General features: G+C 45.6%; 1 protein-coding gene across 2 annotated transcripts in view; it reads left to right on the forward strand.

Moving 5' to 3' along the window:
- The window catches only part of XRCC5 (X-ray repair cross complementing 5), a 519,003-nt gene that overhangs the window by 178,515 nt on the left and 319,740 nt on the right, over window positions 1-20,748 (forward strand). For both annotated transcript variants that reach the window (XM_085649958.1, XM_085649959.1), the window contains exon 13: window positions 4,798-4,925. In XM_085649958.1, coding sequence (XP_085506084.1) covers window positions 4,798-4,925 — 128 coding nt within the window. The remainder of the gene's footprint in view (window positions 1-4,797; window positions 4,926-20,748) is intronic.

Consider the following 20,748-nt stretch of genomic DNA (forward strand, 5'->3'; position numbering starts at 1 on the left):
CTCTTACACCTCACAATGCAAGGTCTATGGACGCCACAGCAAAAAACGCTCCACATCAACCATCTGGAGCTTTTGGCGATCTTTCTAGCCCTAAAATCTTTCCAAAAGCAGATTTCAGGCAAAGCAGTCCTCATTCGCACAGACAACATGACTGCGATGTATTATATACAGAAACAGGGGGGGACACACTCTCCCCAGCTCTCCCGCTTAGCCCAGAGCATATGGAGATGGGCAATTCCCCAAAACATTTTTCTCCTGGCACAACATGTTCCAGGCGTACAAAACACCATAGCAGATCTGCTCAGCAGACAGACTCAACAACTACACGAATGGGAACTGCATCCACAAGTTCTTCACCCATTCTTCCGACAGTGGGGGCATCCTCAAATAGACCTCTTCGCCACCCACGAAAACAAAAAATGCCCAAGCTTCGCCGCCAGATACCCACACCCATTGTCCAAGGGCAATGCGATATGGATGAACTGGTCAGGCAGATTTGCATACGCTTTTCCACCTCTCCCACTAATTCCATTAGTGGTCAGGAAACTACAACAGCACTCCCTCACACTCATTCTGGTAGCTCCGACGTGGGCCAGACAGCCGTGGTACACCACGCTACTACAACTATCAGTGGTACCACATCAAAAACTGCACCTTTCCCCATGCCTCCTAACCCAGAACCATGGAGAAATCAGGCACCCGGACCCAGCTCAGCTCAACCTGGCGATCTGGCTCCTGAAATCTTAGAATTCGGGTACCTTAACCTTCCCCCTGATTGCATGAACATCATCATGGAAGCCAGACGTCCTACCACTAGAGCATGCTATGCCGCAAAGTGGAAAAGATTTGTAATGTACTGCCGTAACAATACAATCAACCCTCTAGATGCATCCATACAACACATCATATGCTATCTGCTCCATCTTCACAGGTGTAACCTGGCGTATTCATCCATACGCCTACACCTAGCAGCGATCGCTGCCTATCTACAAAACAGACAGCATTTGTCACTCTTCAGAGTGCCCGCTATTAAAGCCTTCATGGAAGGCCTTAAACGAGTAATTCCTCCCAGGGCACCACCCTCCCCTGTATGGAATCTAAATTTGGTCCTTACACGACTAATGGGTCCGCCCTTCGAACCAATGCACAAATGTGAGCTACAATTTCTCACCTGGAAAACAGCTTTCCTTGTAGCTATCACTTCCCTTAGAAGGGTTGGTGAAATACAAGCGTTCACCATACAGGAACCTTACATACAAATGCATCACAGCAAGGTCATACTTCGAACTAATCCGAAGTTCCTGCCCAAAGTCATTACCCCCTTCCACCTCAATCAATCAGTGGAATTACCTGTCTTCTTTTCGCAACCCCAATCTGTTGCGGAAAGGGCCTTACACACACTAGATGTGAAAAGAGCGTTGCTATATTACATACAAAGAACGCAACCCTTCAGGAAGACCAAACAGTTGTTCGTTTCCTTTTCTCCACCACATAAAGGCAACCCCATCTCAAAATCAGGGATAGCTAGGTGGATTGTAAAATGCATACAAATTTGCTATCAGAAGGCAAAGAGAACATTATCTGTTCCCCCTAAAGCCCACTCTACAAGAAAGTTAGGGGCTTCTATGGCCTTTCTAGGGAATATACCCTTAGATGACATATGCAAGGCAGCCACATGGTCTACACCGCACACATTCACAAAACACTACTGTGTAGATGTGCATTCCCAGCAGCAAGCTAGGGTGGGCCAGGCTGTACTAAAAACACTCTTTCAAACAGCTGCAACGGATACCGGTGGTCGCCGCTAAGGTTGGGTACTGCTATATAATCTATGCTAAGTGTACAATCTGCAGCTCATATGCCTCGAACGGAATATGCTACTTACCAGTATGCATCTGTTCTTGGCATGTAGAGCTGCAGAGTTGTACACGCCCACCCGCCTCCCCGGCTACCTGTATCCGTTCCAGTCCATCTTATTTAGATACAACACACATGGGTTTCTCACTGTTATTACTACGCTCCATCATTTCCCTGTTGGCGAAAAACAATCTGAGGATGGAGCCGAAGCCCATGCGCAGTACGGACCGAAGGAGGAGTCACCAAACTCGTGACTTCCAAAGACGGTCCAAGAAGAAAAACAAACTGCAAACATCCGGGCCCAACACCAGATGGCGACCTATGCTAAGTGTATAACTCTGCAGCTCTACATGCCAAGAACAGATGCATACTGGTAAGTAGCATATTCCTTCTCTCAGATTCCTATTATTGCCCTCCAGAAGAGGTGATCCTGTTCAAATTTCACATCCAAACCATTAGACTGACAAAATGAGTTCTGTTACCGCAAGGTGGGATGGTCAAGCGAGAGCCACCGCTTCACCGCGTGGATATATGCACAAGTGTTAACAGATTGAGATTGTATCCTTTTCGGAGACATTAATTCTGTGCATGATCGCTAACGATCCTAAAGAGAGCTGTGGGATTACTAGACCAGATTCCACGTGAGACTCACATCTTTTTAGGGTGAATTACAGGCCTCTCGTTTCCATAAGTGGCTAGTGACATAAATGGGTGACTGTATCGATTTGATGTTACAAGTGATTAGAGCGCCAGGATCCCCTCCTGAGTGATAATATAGCATAACTCTTGCATCCGGTGCAATTTTAATAATTAAAAAGAAGGCTGTCTGACAACTGATTACAATTGTACATTCAGAAGACTTCACCTGACAAAGCTATATTTTGACCCCGGCCAGGAAACACTATCAAATTAACAATTGTTATGAAAATCTCTATTATATGTGATTTCCAGAGCTGGTACTCCGGTGCTCATTCATTTCTCCTGAAAAGAACCAATAGGAGTGAGGTGAACATAATAAAACATATATCCTTATATATTATTGCACTCCATCTTACTCATGGTGGCCCAGTGATGAGATGAAAGAGCTGCAAATGGCACATGCGTATAAACATGCGGTCTATTCCCTTTGTCTGCATTGTTCCACAAAAAGGCCCACACAGTGTTCATCCTATGATAAAACTGTCCACTCCTGTGTATACCAGCCTACACCCGAGCTAAGTCCAGAGGAGGTATTTTGGATGCCGAAAGTGAACCGCCCTGGTGCAGGGTACGCTGCTCTCCCCTTCTTTTGACTCGTTTTGTTATTCATTGATAAATAAAAGGACCTACACTTGCTTTGCTTCCCTCTGGTTTCCCATCTTTGCCTTTTATTAGTACCTGAGGAACCAGATTTTAAAATTACCCAAGCAGCAAAGGCTCACCAGTGTAAGTCTCTCTGGATTAGGAGGAGGCAGCACATTTTGCTATGGATTAAATACGGTAGTGGAGTGAAAAACGGCCATAAGAGGGTTATTAGAGGATTGAGGGGTGTCAGTCATAATGGCATTGCCCAAGCCTAAGAGTACAATGATTAGGACCTGAGCTGATGTCAGTTGTTTGGGAGATAGGAGTTGTATTCTCCTAAATGATTGCTGATGAAAATTGACAAGTTAGGTAGTCATTTTCTAACCCAAGATCAACAGGAAGTGTTAGATCAAATATGTTTCATTTACATTTGGATGCGATGAAGGGGAATTCTATTTTAAGGGCGTCAACTTCAGAATGTTAGGTGTTCCCTGCTAGAGTTTCATGAGACAAGATTGAAGAGTGAGGATGTTTAAAATTAAAAGCATTTTATGTATCCGGACTTGCTGTCACCCCCATACTGGTGGATGGTGATTCTTGTATATGCCAAAATACATACCCACCAGATGTATCTACAGCAAAAGTTTGCATCAAACCACTATGAAGTATAAAGGTTTTAGGATTCATTCTGTACTACGATTGAGCCAATAAAGTATATATGCAGTGAACTTTTCGAAGTGTTGTGTTGATGGTACTTTTCAAATGCAGGCATGGCATTTGGTCTTGGCACTGCAGATTCAATTTAATGAACAGAGAAACGTAATAGTTAGACCACATCACAGTAAAGAAGAAAAGGAAATGGGCTGGTGCTAAAAAAAGTTAGAAAACAAGACTTTACTGACCAGCCATTCATACACATATATTATCCAAACTTTCAGCAATAGATGTCAGTTCATGGCTACCTGCCCTCGAAAAGCACAATCGAACGTTTGGGCCTATGTAATGCAATTGGCCCTGGATCTTGGAGGTCTCTTTTTTTGGGACACTAAGCCGAAGTTTGTTTTCCAGTAAGTTGTGATGATGTAAGATCAATAGAAGATCCTTTGTATAATTCACATAAGAGATTGAACAAGATCCTTTGACTGCTGGTAACCAGTGCAGAATCGCGCGCTGTTTCACATAGGCCAGAATTTAAATGTGCCCTGGCCTACTCAAAAGCTGTGAAAAGGATCATTCTTTTTCACTTGGCCCGAGGTATGCACTGTTTTCTAAGCTGAGCCTAAATTTGCCCCCAGATTCTGTCCTCTGGGCCAATAAATGGTGAAATGTGTTTTTAAATCTTCAAGATAGAAAAAGCAGGTCTCTTTTACCTGGTGCAGCATTCACCTTGAAAGTACTTATTTTCTGAAATATGTTGAAACACAGGTTGGCTTCCAGTATCATACAGGGGTTCTTAATTTATTTTATTACCTGCAGGCAGAGATTTGATAATGAAATGCATATAAATTATGATATTTTGACTATTGGGGCAAAAAAGAAAGAGTACTTTTGCGGGGATACATTTGAGGACACCAAGGGTATCTGGTAAAACAGGAGAGCCATTCCTCGCCAGTGGTTCAAATATAAATTCCTGCGTGTTGCTGTTTTGTTCCGTAGAGGAGCAGCTCTCTGCAGTCGACTCTCTGATTGATTCCATGAGCCTAGTACAAGATGATGGCGAATCTGTTGAAGACTTATTCAAGCCCAGCAAAATCCCCAACCCTCAATTCCAGAGGTTGTTTCAGGTGAGGCTTGAAATGACAGCTTTTTGTTTCCCTATTTTGTGCAGAATCGAGTAATACATGTATTGTGTTGTGAATGAGTTTTACGGAGCATGCCTGTTTGACATATAACTTAGTCGTCTTTAATTTCAGTAACAGTTTTACACTGTCCCATCTGAGGAAGAACCTGCAGAAGAAAAATGAGGCATTTCTATCAGAGATATTTGCCTTGAAGTTGTGATTTCACTTCTGTAATGCACCCTTCAGCTGCCTTAGTGGGAGGTTCTGCCAATAACTGTAGTCTCTTATCCCTTTTTATTGCATCATTCAAAGCTCCAGTTACAAAATACTTTGTGTTTTGGTTTGCTGGGAAATAATGTTTCCTTTGGTCATGCCACTATTTGCTAGTAAATTTTTGAGTCTTACAGAAGCTGCATGCTTCTAGACAAAATATGTAACCATGAACTGTGTGAAAACCCAAGCACCAGTCTCAACATCTTAAACCTGATTCTGTCCCTTACTGCCATGTTGATGCATCATGATTGATGATTGGTGTAAAGAGCTCCATAGTTACTATTGGTTACTACTCTGCAGGTAATGAAACTCTGAAGAGTTTTTCAAGATCTGCATTACTTTTGGATATCATCATGACAGCTGTTGCTACACTCTTGTGCACTAGACTGTTCCGATTGGAGCAGGGTCATCAATGATTTGCATATGGCTGGGTCCAAATTGAATTTATATCAAAAAAGGGGGGAAGGAGAGGTTTAATCGGTTAGGTTCACCCTCCAATTGTATACATAGAAAAATAAATAGCCTGAACCTTCAGGTTATAAGAACCTAACCTAGGGGTGTCAGGAAGGCACTTGTTTCCCGAAAAAACACCCAAGGAAAAGAAAGGGGCAGAACACTTCCTTTCTTGAGTCCCCTCACTCACCAGGGTTTCCCCACGGTGACATGCTTCATCATTGGGGTCCTCTCAGTCCTCTACGGACTGAGGCGTACTGCAACTTGCGGATTACGTAGGAGCACTAAACAAAATTATGTGTGGTGCAAGTGTCGTGGTGTGGAGTGGAATGAAGTGAATTAAAATAATCAACTAGTGGGCGAAATATATTTTATTCTTGCTCCTAGCTAATTGGTTAAAAAAGTGGGTAATATGCTAGAATAAACTACTTTAATGGGTAAGTGTACCTAGCATATGCATCAGGCTATTTATTTTTCTATGTATCCAAATTGAATTTCACATGATATGCAGTGTAATGATGGGATTGGGATGCAGCTCCAAGGAATTACCAGTGGCTGAGATGAATTCAAGCATTCCATCCGTCACTTTTTTGTATACTTTAGTGTGTGCATGTCCTGGCAGCACTTTAACTAATGAAAGCCCAGGGCGGGACAAAGCTAAAAGAAGAGGTGGCAGCAGGTGGCTTCTTGCGTCTTGGTGCTCCTCATACAAAAAGGGAGACTTTTGCATACAGACAATTGTATCACTGAACAAAGCTAAATATTATGGCTGTTCCTGTAAAGTAATCACCAAAAGCATGAAATCTCCTTCTGTGGACAGCAAGGCAGGTCATTCATAAATGTCTGTTGCAAGATGATATAAATTATTGACCACACGTGGTTAAGTGCAAGCCTTCATGTAGGATTGTAAAGATACCAGCCATTTTGTGATTTAGTCAAACTTTGGCGAGATCTCGTAGGACGCCTGCATTTGTGTAAATTATTTGATCACGGTTAAGCTGTGAAAAATATATTTGTTAAAGTGGATAAAAAGTGTAATAAAACAGTTAGATAGGCCTACCCCAGGGGACTGATATATTTTCAGGAGTTCCAAGATTAATTTAACTCCTAAGATGAGATAAGTAATTTTGTAATATTAATGCAGGGCTTTCTGTTGTGGAACACAATGCAGTTTTCCAGACACTGTAAGTGGTTTGTGTCTACAACCATTTAGAGTGCCCCAAATTCCTATGTTGTGTGAAGCGAAATCTGCAAGAATCATTAGCTGGAAGGACTATACCACAATGAAGGTTGCTGTTGAACATAGACCAAAGACAATTAGGCACTAAACAAAGGACCGTACACCAAAGGTGAACACAAAGGAGAACAAGCATTTGCAATGGAATAGGTCTCGCATTACTGATATTTTGAGGTATTGGCGTTGCAAATAATAACGCAATGCCAATAGCTCATACTTTCAGTAATGCAAGACCTAGGGCATTGCAAATGTTTGCGTAGTGAGCCAGTAACCGGCATTGTATGTCTCAGTGTAGTACCACAAGCTTCTCCTAGTGAGCATGGCACCAGCAGTGCATGTCTCGGTGCAGTACCGCAAGCTGCTCCTAGAGGTCCCTAATGAGCATGGCACCAGCACTGCATGTCTCGGTGCAGTACCGGAAGCTGCTCCTAGAAGTCCCTAGTGAGCATGGCACCAGCAGTGCATGTCTCTGTGCAGTACCGGAAGCTGCTCTTAGAGGTCCCTAGTGAGCAAGGCACCAGCACTGCATGTCTCGGTGCAGTACCACAAGCTGCTCCTAGAAGTCCCTAGTGAGCATGGCACCAGCAGTGCATGTCTCGGTGCAATACCGAAGCTGCTCTTAGAGGTCCCTAGTGAGCAAGGCACCAGCACTGCATGTCTCCGTGCAGTACCACAAACCGCTCCTAGAAGTCCCTAGTGATCATGGCACCAGCAGTGCATGTCTCGGTGCAGTACCGGAAGCTGCTCTTAGAGGTCTCTAGTGAGCACGGCACCAGCACTGCATGTCTCCGTGCAGTACCACAAACTGCTCCTAGAGGTCCCTAGTGAGCAGGGCACCAGCACTGCATGTTTAGGTGCAGTTCCGCAAGGTGCTCCTAGAGGTCCCTAGTGAACAAGGCGCCAGCACTACGGACCTCTTTTGGTCACATATGGTACTGCACCCTGCAGAAGATATGGTAAATCCTCCCTACCCATAATACATTGCATGCAAGACAGTACTATGAGTACATTCAAATAGATATATCCATTTATACAATTAGTAGCTTTGAAATGTGACAAAATAATTATTACATTAATTCGGATTAGGTTGTACTCTTGTGTGGAGCTGATGAAGGGAACTTTATTGACGGTCTCATATCAATGTGAGATGGTCTAGTGAGTGAAGTAACCATTTAGATGTGCAACACCTTGGTACACAGTCTCACTAATCCGTGTCAGTTTCCACACCATGGCCGTGGTCTCGTTGGATTTGAGTTCACAATTTGATGCATAGTCTAGCTCGTTGGATGCAAGCCCGATGTCTTGGAGTTCTGTCTAACTCATTGAGTGTGAGTTTATTTATTTGAAGCACAAAATAGCAGAGTGAGAGTCTTATTGTTTGGTGCACTGTCCCCCTTGTGTGAGTTTCAGGACTTTAATATCTGCGCCGAACGTTCTAAGATCACCCAGATGAACAGTTTACTAGACTTCTTCACCATTCTAAATCTGTAGCCTCTCATTTCAGATACCACTGATGCAACTGGGTGTAGTCTCTTCTTATAGACCTTGGTCTAATTTTTTGGCAGTAGACTTTAGAAAAACACAATCTCATTTGAATGTCCTAGGGATATCTTTAACAGTTTACCTCTTCACTCTGGCTTTCCCTGGAATTAGCATAAATGTAAACCTACTGTAAGCAAGTGGAACTCGTGCTCAGTAATTAGGATGCAGATCGTAAAGCTGAATAGTGTTAAAAGCTCAGTGCCTTTAAAAAGCCCACTTTTTTCACCTGGACTGTTGTTATGATGAACATGCCTTCTTGAATTCAAGTCCTGCTAAGGCAGTTTGTAAAGTTGTTATTCAAGAGATTAGTAGGAATTTTCACACTATAAAGCTGTCCCACAGAACCTTGTCATCGTTGTTAGGTATGTAAGGTCTCCCAAATCTTACCTCATGTTGTCAAAATATGCACATCTATGTTTATAACACTTTGGTTTCTCGTATACTTAAGTGAGATTTGAAAAAGCCTGTTCGTATCTGACATATCTTCAAAATTTCTGCATGATCTCACTTCTTTCTCTCCAGGCTAAGAGGTGGAAAAACTGCTTTCCACACTTTTGACCGCCCCAGGCTGATGTGTAGATTCTGTGCAATGTATGTTGGGTCCAAGACACTGGTTCAAGGCTTTTCTGAATGTGTTCAAGCAGTGTCATTCCGAAGATCATCTCAAACCCTTATACTTTTTAATGCTCTGAGCCAGCCCTTAATATATCACATAGGTTCACTTTCTTTGCAGCAGACACTAAACTTCTCATCCAGATTGACAGATTGACCAAGTAGATGATGCGGAGGGGCTACTCTTAGGTGGTCTCGCACTATCTGGGCTCCTGTGAGCTCTCTGATTCTAGGAACCACACTGCCTCCCTTTTCCTTCCTCCATAGTTCGGAACCGAGAAGCATTCTTTGATGGTCCTTCCCCAGCTCGTGAAAATGGGGTTGACTTGTTTTCTTCTTAAAATGCTTACGAAAATAGTTTCTTTTCTCCATCCTAAGGGCAAATATGATAATCCAGATAGCAATCTCTTCGTGTCTGGATTACGGCAATGCCCTTCAGCTGCTCCTTCCAGAATTGGTTGTTCCAAGGCTTCAGCTCATCCAAAACATGGCACCTCAAATCTTACGTGGCCTCAGCTCATTCTTCCATAGGTCTTACCCTATATATATTAAACATATTAAAACTCTACAGAAACACAGACTCACTGGATGATGTCATCAGTGATGTCATTTGAGATGTCATCAGTGATGTCACTGACCATGTCATGAGTGATGTAATATGTGACGTCATCAGCAGTGCATTGCAGGGGCGTGCGAGCTATAGGTAGCTGAACTAACTATTACGGGGGAATTTCTAGGGTTTTGTACGAGGGAAATGTCCAGCTAACTATAACACCCCTGAAACTTATGGTTTTTTTCAGTGAATTTCAAAGGTTTTTTAAATGCTAATTCCTATCTATAATTTATCTCTAAAGCTATGATGTTTAATGATTTTCTTTGAATTTCTAAATTTTCAATTTCAGTGTGTCAATTCCTTTAATTATGTTTTTTTAAATACTTTTTTATCACCTTTTTTTAACTTATTTTTCAATTAATTATTTTAAAAATTAAAACATATTTTTTGTTTTTATTGGTTTTAAAAAAAAAGTTAATGTTTTAAAATATATTTTTATATTTTTTTAAATAATTTTTAAACTATATTTTCAAAACGTTATTTTTTATTTTTTTCCCCATTTTTTTGGGATCTGCACACCCAACGTGTTAGGAACCGCGCACCGTGCGCGCATTTCGCCGTTTAAAAAAAAGGGGGCCCCGGGGGTCCTTCTGGGACCCCCTAAGCAACACTAGAGGGTCAGAGTATTTCTACCCTGCCCCCTTTACATCTTTCACACACTTATTTCCCTTACTTGATCAGCCTCGCTTCTACCGAGGCACAAAATGGCTTTTTTTTAAAAAAAAATCGTTAATGTTTTAAAATATATTTTTATATTTTTTTAAACTATATTTTCAAAACGTTATTATTATTTTTTTTCCCATTTTTTGGGGATCCGCGCACCCAATGCGTTAGGAACCGCGCACCGTGCGCGCATTTCGCCGTTTTGAAGAAAAAAAAAGGGCCCGTGATCGGGATGGTGCGCGCTTGGTTTGGGGAGGGTGCGCTTAGGGTGCGCAGATCCTCCGAGGCCATAGATATATCTATCTTTTTTAGTCTAATTTTCTCAGGAACTACTGAACGGATTTACACCATTTATGCAAAAGGCACGAGTCTGAACTGAAGACTACCTCTTTGCCAAATTTGGTGTAATTCCGTTCAGTAGTTAGGGCTGTAGCTGCGTCAACAGGTCCTATGGGAAATTGCATGGGGAAAACGCGTTTTGGGATCCCCCCTTTTTTCTCGGCCCCCGCTTGACGAATCACCACGAAACTTTCAGGATAGGAGCGGACCGGAGCTGGCCAAAAGTTTGGAAAATTTCGCGAAGATTCATCAACCGCCGCCAGACTTATTGGGAATAGAATGTTGCGGATTTCCTATGGAAAATAGGTCCTAACTATAACTACCTACTGGCGACCGCCAGTAGGGGATATATATATATATATATATATATTACCTACTGGCGGTCGCCAGTAGGTAGTTATAGTTAGGACCACGTTTCCATAGGAAAACCTCAACATTCTATTTTGAATAACTTTGGCGCCGGTCGACGAATCCTCGCGAATTTCTCAAAATAGGTGTGGCGCTACGCTCCGCTCCTACCCTGAAAGTCTCGGGGGGATCCGTCAAGCGGGGGCTGAGATAAAAGGGGGGTCCCAAAACGCGTTTTTCCCATGCATTTTTCCATAGGACCTTTAGAACGAGCTACAGCCCGAACGGCTGAACAGAATTACTCAAAATTTGGCAGAGAGGTAGTCCCTAGGTCAAGGAAGTGCCTTTTGTAGGTTTGGTGTAAATCTGTTCAGTAGATTCTGAGAAAATAGCCTTTAAATCAATATATATATCTGAGCCCGCTTACGGTACGCTTACCGTACGCTTACGGTAAGCGTACGGTGGCGTGCGCGAGCGCAATTCTGATTGGCTCTTAGATCTTAGTAAACATTCGAATCGGCCGAAACCAGGAAGCGGCGGCCGCCATTTTGTCTCTCGCACTGAGTGTTGTTTATCAAACATGATGGCCAAAAACATGTTACGGGGCTGTTTTGACAACTCCCTCCCACATAGTCATGTTGAGGGAGTCCACAAACATCCCCCAAGAGCAAAAGCGGTTTTATTTTTTTTTCGGCAATTTCGCGGGGTACGCTTACCGTACGCTTACCGTAAGCGTACGGTAAAAAAATAAAAATAAAAAAAACACTATCCACACTTACCCCACCCCCTGCGCTTTTGGTGGCCGAAGGACACCAAATGTACAGGGCTTATTATTCGGTAAAAAAAACTAAATTTTGGCAACATGTAATTATAAAATTGAAATAAAAAAAACACTATCCACATTGACCCCACCCCCTGTGCTTTTGGTGGCCGAAGGGCACCAAATGTACAGGGCTTATTAAAGTTGATAAAAACCGTGCACGGAACGAACTGCGTTAAGTGGGCGCGCACGCCTCGAATGGCGTAAAGTAACTTAGCATTTAAAAAACCGTACAAATTCACTGAAAAAACCATAGGTTTCACACACGTTATAGTTAGGAATTAGCATTTAAAAAACCTTGCAAATTCACTGAAAAAACCATAGGTTTCACACATGTTATAGTTAGCGGAAATTTTACTGATAAAAAACCAGTGAAATTCCCCCGTTATAGTTAGTGCAGGCAACTATAACTCACGCGACCGCAATCTTCTGCTGATGACATATGTGTCTTTATGAAAAAAAAATATTTGTAATATATGTATAGCTAAAAATGTATGGAAGAAGACATGGGCATATAAGTGTCTAAATACAGTATTAGCATCAGCAGAGGATTGCGGTCGCGTGAGTTATAGTTGCCTGCACTAACTATAACGGGGGAATTTCACTGGTTTTTTATCAGTAAAATTTCCGCTAACTATAACATGTGTGAAACCTATGGTTTTTTCAGTGAATATATATATATATATATATCTCCATCCCCCATTCCTGGTCTCGCTCTTTTAGAATAAATTGCACACCTTGGACTACAGTCTGTCAGTATTTGGGACTTAAATGATGGGCGCATTGTGTGTCTATGCCTAGCAAACTCTTGCTACAGGTGTTGCATTGTTCTCACTTCCCAAGAAATCCGTGCAGGCATTTCAGTGTGAAGCACGATCAAAAACGCACGTTTGGGACTGTAGCGATGCGCTCTAGTGTTTGAGAGCGCCCCAGTGCATGCTGGGAAGAGGCGCGTCTTCGCGCCAGTCAGCCGTGAGGAGAGCTAGCCGGCAGATGCGTCCCGGCGCTCTGGAATAATAAAAGTTAAATACATTCACCACGAGGTGTAAGTGTCATAGATCTACCTACCCAGGCTTCCTACAAAATGGCGACGAGGATGGGATCTGACCAGTGAAGGAGTACAGGACCCAGACACCCGAGACCTGGGAATACCCGAGCGTGGCAGAGGTGCATCATCACCACAGGCCGACACACGGAGCAGAGAGTCTGGCGCAGTCACCAGCACCCCGGTAAGCCACGAGTGAGCCGGAGGAGCGAAGGATAGAGTGGCCAAGCACGTCGGAAGGGTGAGAGCCTCGGGGCGGGGGGGGGGCCCGCACAAGCACTAGAGGCCCTTGGCCCGGAGGGACAGATCCAGACGACACACCAGAAGAGGCAGGACAACCCATAGGGGGGCAACACCCGGGGAGAACAAGACCCAGCCGAACTTAGGCCAAGACTCACACCGAGGCACTCTAAATGACACGGGGGAGCATGAGGGCGCGGCAGTCGGAAGCAGAGTGACAGAGCGCGCCAGAAGAGGGCAACCTACGTCCGGCCAGCTAAGGGAAACAACAGAACTGGCGACCCCAGGGTCATCGCGGAGAGGGTAAGGAAGCCTTTCACCCACACAACCAGGCAGATCAGGCGAGAGGCAAGCTCCAGGGAGTCCACTGGAGACAGACGACAGACGTAGCTCAGCCCAACGTGACAGGGGCAGGATGTGCGCCCAAACGATGTCTCTCACCAACCTAGTGCCCTTCCTACCCAAGAGAGGAGATCCGGCGATGCTCTGGGAGGATTGGAAGCGGTATTTCCTGAACTATCTCGAGGCCTTAGAAGAAGAAGGTGAAGGGGGTTCTCAAGTTCAAGGAAAAAGAAAATACTACTACACAACCTAGGCCCGGAGGGCATCAAGGTTTACGACAGTCTAGTGAAGGTGACCAGACCTGCGGATGATACAGAAGTGTTCCAACACGCGCTGGAAGACCTAGACGCTCACTACTGCCCAGTGGTGTGCACGGCTATAGATTGATGCAATTTCTTCCAAAGAAAACGGAGCAAGGGAGAGTCTATAGATGAGTACGTATCGGCTTTACGGAAGTTGGCGTTGACATGTAGATTCGGCACACTCCATGACGAACTCATCAGATACCAGATCATTATGCACACAGCCAACACGGCCATACAGGAGAAGCTATGGGTCAACGGCGATGCCCCGCTAAAGGAGGTGGTGGCGCTAGTGAAGAAGGCAGAACTATCAAAAAGGTGCGCGGAAGCGGCCAAAAGAGAGAGTGGCGACAGAACACCGGTCTGCAGGATAACAGACAGAAGCAAACCAGAAACTCCAAAGTAGCAGACACCAACTAACACAAAGTACCAGAGAAGATACCCTCAGAAGACCACGAGAAACCAGAAACCACAAGGAGGGAGCAAAAACATGTGCTACAGGTGTGGCAGCCAAACACATGGGGGTAACGACAGAGCCTGCCCTGCATTTCGAGCCAAATGCTCCTACTGCAGCATAATGGGGCATTACGAGAAAGTATGCAGGCGCAAGCTCAGCAGGATGGAAGTGAAGTACGTTGCCCACGAACCAGAAGGTGAGGAGGAACCCCACGAAGAGGGAGATGAGGAAGACGAAGTCCTATGCATCGACGACCAGGTGTTGGGAGTAAGCTGCACGCGTTCCAAGAAACCAGCGTTACAGATGGTGATCGGCGGAGTACAAGTGAACATGGTGGCGGATTCTGGCTCCCCATACACAATCATCCAAAGGACCATATGGGAAAACGAGTTCAGGCCCAGAGTAGGGGAAGAGCTACTACCCACCGACATCCACCCCGTCACGTTCACAGGAGAACCCATACGTATGGTGGGGTACCGATGGCTACGATTCGAATTCAAAGGACGCAGAGCGGAGGGGAAGCTGTACGTGGCAGAGAAGGGACCCTCCGTACTAGGATGGATGGACCAAGGGAATTTAAGGATACAACTCAACCCGGGCGGGTCCACGCAAGTGCTGATGATTGAAACAAAACAAGTGCACAAAGAAAGTAGGTGGAAGACAGAATACCCGGAAGTGTTCAAGGGAACCATAGGAAGGATGACGAAATTCACACACAGAATCTGCCTCAAGGCCAGTGAGCCACAAAGCTCGCAACATTCCCTTCAGAAGCAGGGAAGCGGTCCAAGAAGAACTGCGACGACTGGAGAAAAACGGAGTCATAGAAGCGATCGAGAGTGCGGAATGGCTCGCACCGCTGGTGGTAGCCCAGAAACCGAATGGGAAGGTACGCCTGTGTGTGGACTTGAGGGAACTCAATAAGAACATCCTAGTAGACAAGTTCCCGTCGCACCGGATAAATGAGATGTTGGCGAAAACAAAAGGGGTCAAGTGGTTCTCAACCACAGACCTCACCTCGGCATACCACCAAATCGCGCTACATGCCACCTGCAATCACCTGACGTCATTCATCACGCCGTTTGGGTGTTACAAGTTCCTCCGGATGCCGTTCGGCCTCGCGTCAGCTGCAGCCGTTTTCCAAAAACTCATGCATCGGCTGTTCCAGAAGGTGGAAGGAGTCCAGTACTTCCAAGACGACATCCTCATCATGGGGAAATCCAAGGAAGATCACGATGAGAAATTGCACACAGTATTAGCGATCTTAGCCCAAAACAGACTCACGGCGGAATGGCAAAAGTGTAGATTCGGAGTGGACTCGGTGACCTACCTGGGCCACGAAATCAGCGGAAGAGGAATAGAACCTAAAAGAACTAACATGGCGGCCATTAAAGATGCACCAACTCCGATCCTTCGTAGGCATCGCGGAGTTCTACAGTAAGTTTGTCCCTCATTTCGCGACCAAAACGCACCACTTGAGGCAACTCTTGAAAGAGAAGAACGCCTTCAAGTGGACACGGGAGGAGCAAGAAGAATTCGAGGAGATAAAACACGACATCTGCACAGCAATTCCCCTGGAAGGGTTTGATCAAGAAGCTTTATCCATACTCCCCACCGACGCCAGTGACAAAGGCCTGGGGGCGGTCTTGATGCAAAAAGCCCGGAGCGGAGACATCACCACGGTCCGCTTTGCCTTGAGATCCTTAGCAGCTAATGAAGAGAAATTCAGCGTCATAGAGAAAGAAATGCTGGCGACGGTCTGGGCAATGGAACGATTCAGACAGTTCCTGTGGGGCTCGAAGTTTCTGCTCCGCACCGACCACAAACCACTGGTGAAAGTCCTGACCTCAAGCGGACAAACGCATGCGACCCCCCGCATAGCGAAGATGAGCCTGAGGCTGTTGGACTACGTGTATGACGTGGAGTACCTCCCAGGATCCAAGAATAAGGTAGCAGACTTCTTGAGCAGACCAGCCGCAATGGAGCCAGCAGACAATCTGGAATCTTCGGAATGGGAGGAATACATGGTAGCACTCACGCAAGACCATGAAGGAGCAGTCAGCGCACAAGAGTGGGAAGAGGCGTACGCAGCAGACGAGACCCTAGGCACAGTGAAAGGCTACGTGACCCAAGGATGGCCTGACAAAAGGCACCTGGACAGTGAGCTGAGGAAATACTGGGAGGTCCGAGAAGAACTATCAATAGAAGACAACCCAGTATTCCTACTGAGAGGGGACAAGGTGGTCCCACCGAAATCCCTGGTAAGCCATCTCCTAACCATTCTACACGAAGGGCATCTGGGGATCATGAAGACCAAGGCGAGAGTGAAGCAGGCATACTGGTGGCCAGCGATAGATGGGCACGTGGAGAGACACGTCAGAATGTGCGAACAATGCAGTAGGGCCGATAAAACACAAACTTTACTTCGCCCGCCACTGGGGAAATTCACGGGGCTATCTAGCCCGTGGGAAATGCTTTCCGTGGACATACTGGGTCCAGTCCTGAACGCAGAAGGGGTGTCCAAATATGTCATAGTATTGGTGGACAGGTACTCTAAATGGCCGGAGGTGGAAGTATGTGAAACGGCAGACACCGAGGCAGTGTTAGCATTTCTCACGGCTACGTTCCTAAGAGAAGGAATACCAAAGGTGATAACGTGCGACAATGGCCCACAATTTGTATCAGCGAGATGGAACGCCTTCATGACCAGAAATGGGATAGAAGTCAAACACACGTCAATCTACCACCCAGCAGGGAACGGACTCGCAGAAAGGTTTAATCGGGTGATAATGGGATCCGTACAAGCCGCAATAAGCGCAGGACTAAACTGGGTGAAGGAACTCCAACGCATGCTCTGGGCGTATCGCATTACCCCGACCAACACCGGGTATAGTCCGTTCAAGATCCTACGGGGGCGTGACCCTTTCACGAAGGACAATGTAGCGTGGAAACACCTCCTGGTGCAAAGCAAATGGTCGCCCGCAGTGGTAAGGTGCAACCTGGACAAAGCGCAAGCCCTGTACACGGAGTACTATAACAAACAACGCAATGTCAAGGAAGTAACCCTAGAGAAAGGGGAGTGGGTAAGAGTAAAACAAGCTACGCTAAAGAGGACAGGAGACAGCAAATTCAGCCCGCCTCTGCAAGTGATAGAAACCTATGCCAGGTCGGCTTTGCTGAGCGATGGGAAGATATGGTCGCAAGACAGGATGGCGAAATGCAATAGAATCATGAAGTGGGAAGATCCGGAGGACAGAAGAGCACTGATTACCGAAGAGGGAGGTGAGCCTGAGAGAGAGGAAAGTCCGGAGGTCAGAGAGCAAAGCCCTACCCCTCCCAGGAGGAACGTGGAGAGTCAGAACGCATCAGGTGAAAGCAGAGAAGGAGAAACAAACCGACAGGATCACCCTATGAGCGTGGGGGCCCAAGTAAAGGAAGGAGAGTTGGGAGCAAGAGGACAACTCCTGACTAGAGGTCAAAGGTCGGCTCAAGAGCAAGGACAGAACTGTACGAGATCGGGCAGAGTGATCAAGATGCCGAGAAGGTTTGAGGACTTTGACACGCAAAGCAAGTAAGACTGAAAATTGTTGGGCCAGCTATGGGCCTTGTGTTGTAAGGGGCTAAAGGGGGGAGATATGTAGCGATGCGCTCTAGCGTTTGAGAGCGCCCCAATGCATGCTGGGAAGAGGCGCGTCTTCGCGTCTGTCAGCCGCGAGGAGAGCTAGCCGGCAGATGCGTCCCGGCGCTCGGGGAATAATAAAAGTTAAATACATTCACCACGAGGTGTAAGTGTCATATATCTACCTACCCAGGCTTCCTACAGGGACCCACATACAACTTCCTCATTCGACTTCTTTTCACTTAACTTTACAAAATCAGTGGGTGTATTTTGGGTGATGTTTGTATGAGTTTTGAGAAATGTGTGCAGGTCCATGTATCTGGCCGTAGGCGCAAGCAGTCGAAGGAGTGCTCTTCTGCGGCTCCACGCGCCGCACCACCAGCTTCCCCCTGTGATCTGTGCATGTCCTTTAGCATCGAATCTCCAGAGCCTCTGGCTATGTGGGCTATCCAGCCCAGGGCAACATGCCTGCTCCCGTCTTCGTTCCTCCACTTCCCCCCGTGACACTGAGCATTGCATTGTCGGTCTTTCTGTAGTATTCTGAGGTTATGGTTTGTCTCCTATCTTATCCTGTTGCCTATCTGGGTAGGACCACATTGTCCCTCTCTCTAAATAGCCTCTCTTTTTCACTGTGTGCAGGGTGACGTGGACCACGATCTGAAATATTTCCAGATAATTATGGCTCTAATCTTCTTCACATCCCATGGGGCACACGTGTGCTAATGACTCATAGGCCAGACCAAAGTGTTGCCTCCGCTATTGTAGCTGGCTGCCTGATCATCATCATCATCATTGTTCCTCTCGAGCCCGGAAGCACAGACTGCGCACCGGAAGTGCTGCTGCTTCACCGCTTCTTTCATACTCGAGTCATGCACAAGAGATACCACAGCACAGGCTGCTGGCGGGACTCTGCGTGTGCCAGAGCAGGCGTTACTCGTCACCTGCACTTGTACAGCGCTTTATACCCGAAGAGCGCTTTACAGGCGCTTGCTGCGGCCAGCTTCACTCGCATTCTTTTCTAGTCTGTTAATAGGTGAACTTCAAACTTAATATGCGCTGTTTAAGAACGTGTGACGGGAATCGATTGCCACCAGCATCCATTGGCAGCTTTACTGATTCAGTCGAGCATTTCTGTTAAAATTTCAAAGTTATTATGAACTAAATAAAAAAAAATACGCTTTTAAACGAGTACAAGTTATTTTTAAATCCTGCAGCGCGGTTCGCTAGAAAATTAGAAACAAAATAATTGAGGGACAGTGAAGAGGTCATCTAAAGCTGTAAGATGCACTTAGGAACATTGCGCATCAGGGTTTATCCAGGGGAGGCACATTCAGTAAAACCATCGAGTGATTGCAGAGCTGGAGATCAAAAGAGCGAGGATTGAGTCAGCCGGAAGTGCTCAGTGCAATGAATGAGCAGAGTACAGCTCCGCGCCAGTCCTCGGGTGTAGTTAGCTCTAGGGAGGGTAAGAGCTGAGCCTGAGAGGGGTCAGTGGGAATCATGCCATACACCCTCGAGGTACGGGTCAGCTGAGATCGTACAGTGCAGCTACGCAGTGACGTCATAGGTCACGTAAAGTGTGTCAGGAAAGAGAAGGGCACGCCAGCCTTTGGGAACCATGGACGGGGGAGGAGCAGAAAAGAGCAGGCTCGCACCATAAAACATCGGCCTTTAAAGGTCATATCTTTAAATGCTAGAATCATGGAAACAATCTTTGTTAAATGTGGAAATGAAGCTGCATTAGTGAAGATGAAAATGGCCTAATGCTAAAAGGTTCTTCGTAGAGTGCTACAAATTATATATTTCATTCAGCTGAACGTAGAATTGCAGAGCTACCGAAATGATTTTAAATGGGTAGAAAACGGACCCTGGAGCTCTTGGCAGCAGGATTATCTGTTCTTGTCATTTTAAAGGAGGTAGGAAAGGGGCATCACTTATCAAGATGGATTCGTGCTCTAAAGCTCCTCACAGAAGGGCTTCTCTAAATTGAAATAACGCATCTGCATTATCTTTTGGACGATATATGTGTCGGGGCCTAGCAGTGGGGTATGTTACGAATAATTAATGAAGACCCTACTGACTCATGGACTGCTAGTATGGACCGGAAGTCCCGAGCGACTCCGGCCCGTTTATTTAAAGCCTTCTGGCCACGCCTGGCCAGAAGGTGATACAATGTGTGTGTTGTGTTCCGGGTTGGGGGTCTCCACTCTTCGAGGCGGCCAACGACTAGACCGCTACAATATGTATGATAAGTTGAATTATACTTTAAGTCCTAAAGAGCCGGTGCTGGAGACTGTTAACCTGTGTGGAAGAATAGCTTAACTTCCATGCCTACACACAGACTATAAGGCTTAATGGGGCAAATGTATCAAAAAAGCGTTTTGCGAGTCCGTAATAGCGAATCGCTATTAAGGACTCGCGAAATGTATGTAGGGATTAATTGCGATTCCTACCGATTCCTTAATTGTGTATTGTGAATTGCAAATTGCGATACGCAATTAAGGAATACCTTCCCATTCATTCCTATGGGCCTTTAATGAATGAGAAGACATTCGCTATTTGCGAGTACCCATTAGGTACTTGCAAATTGAGAATGCAATTTCAAGGGTGCAAGGGTGTCAAAATAACACCCTGTTGCACCCCGGAAATATGCATGTGTGCACATGTGGCGCACATACAGCCCTAAGGGCATGTATGTGCGCCACATGGTACTTTGAAAAATGCAAAAAAAAGTGCATTTTTCTAGGAAATCGCAAATTACCACCAACTTGAACTTGGTGGTAATTTGCGATTTCTTAAGGCAAATTCGCACAACTTGGGTGCTTCCAGAATTGCATTTAAGGAATCACAATTTGCGATTCCTAAACTGCGTTCGCAAAATAGCGAATCGCAAATTTTGCGATACCCTATTTTGCAATGGCCTT

The sequence above is a fragment of the Triturus cristatus genome, chromosome 3_2 (genome assembly GCF_964204655.1).
Source record: "Triturus cristatus chromosome 3_2, aTriCri1.1, whole genome shotgun sequence".
Taxonomy (NCBI): Eukaryota; Metazoa; Chordata; class Amphibia; order Caudata; family Salamandridae; genus Triturus; species Triturus cristatus.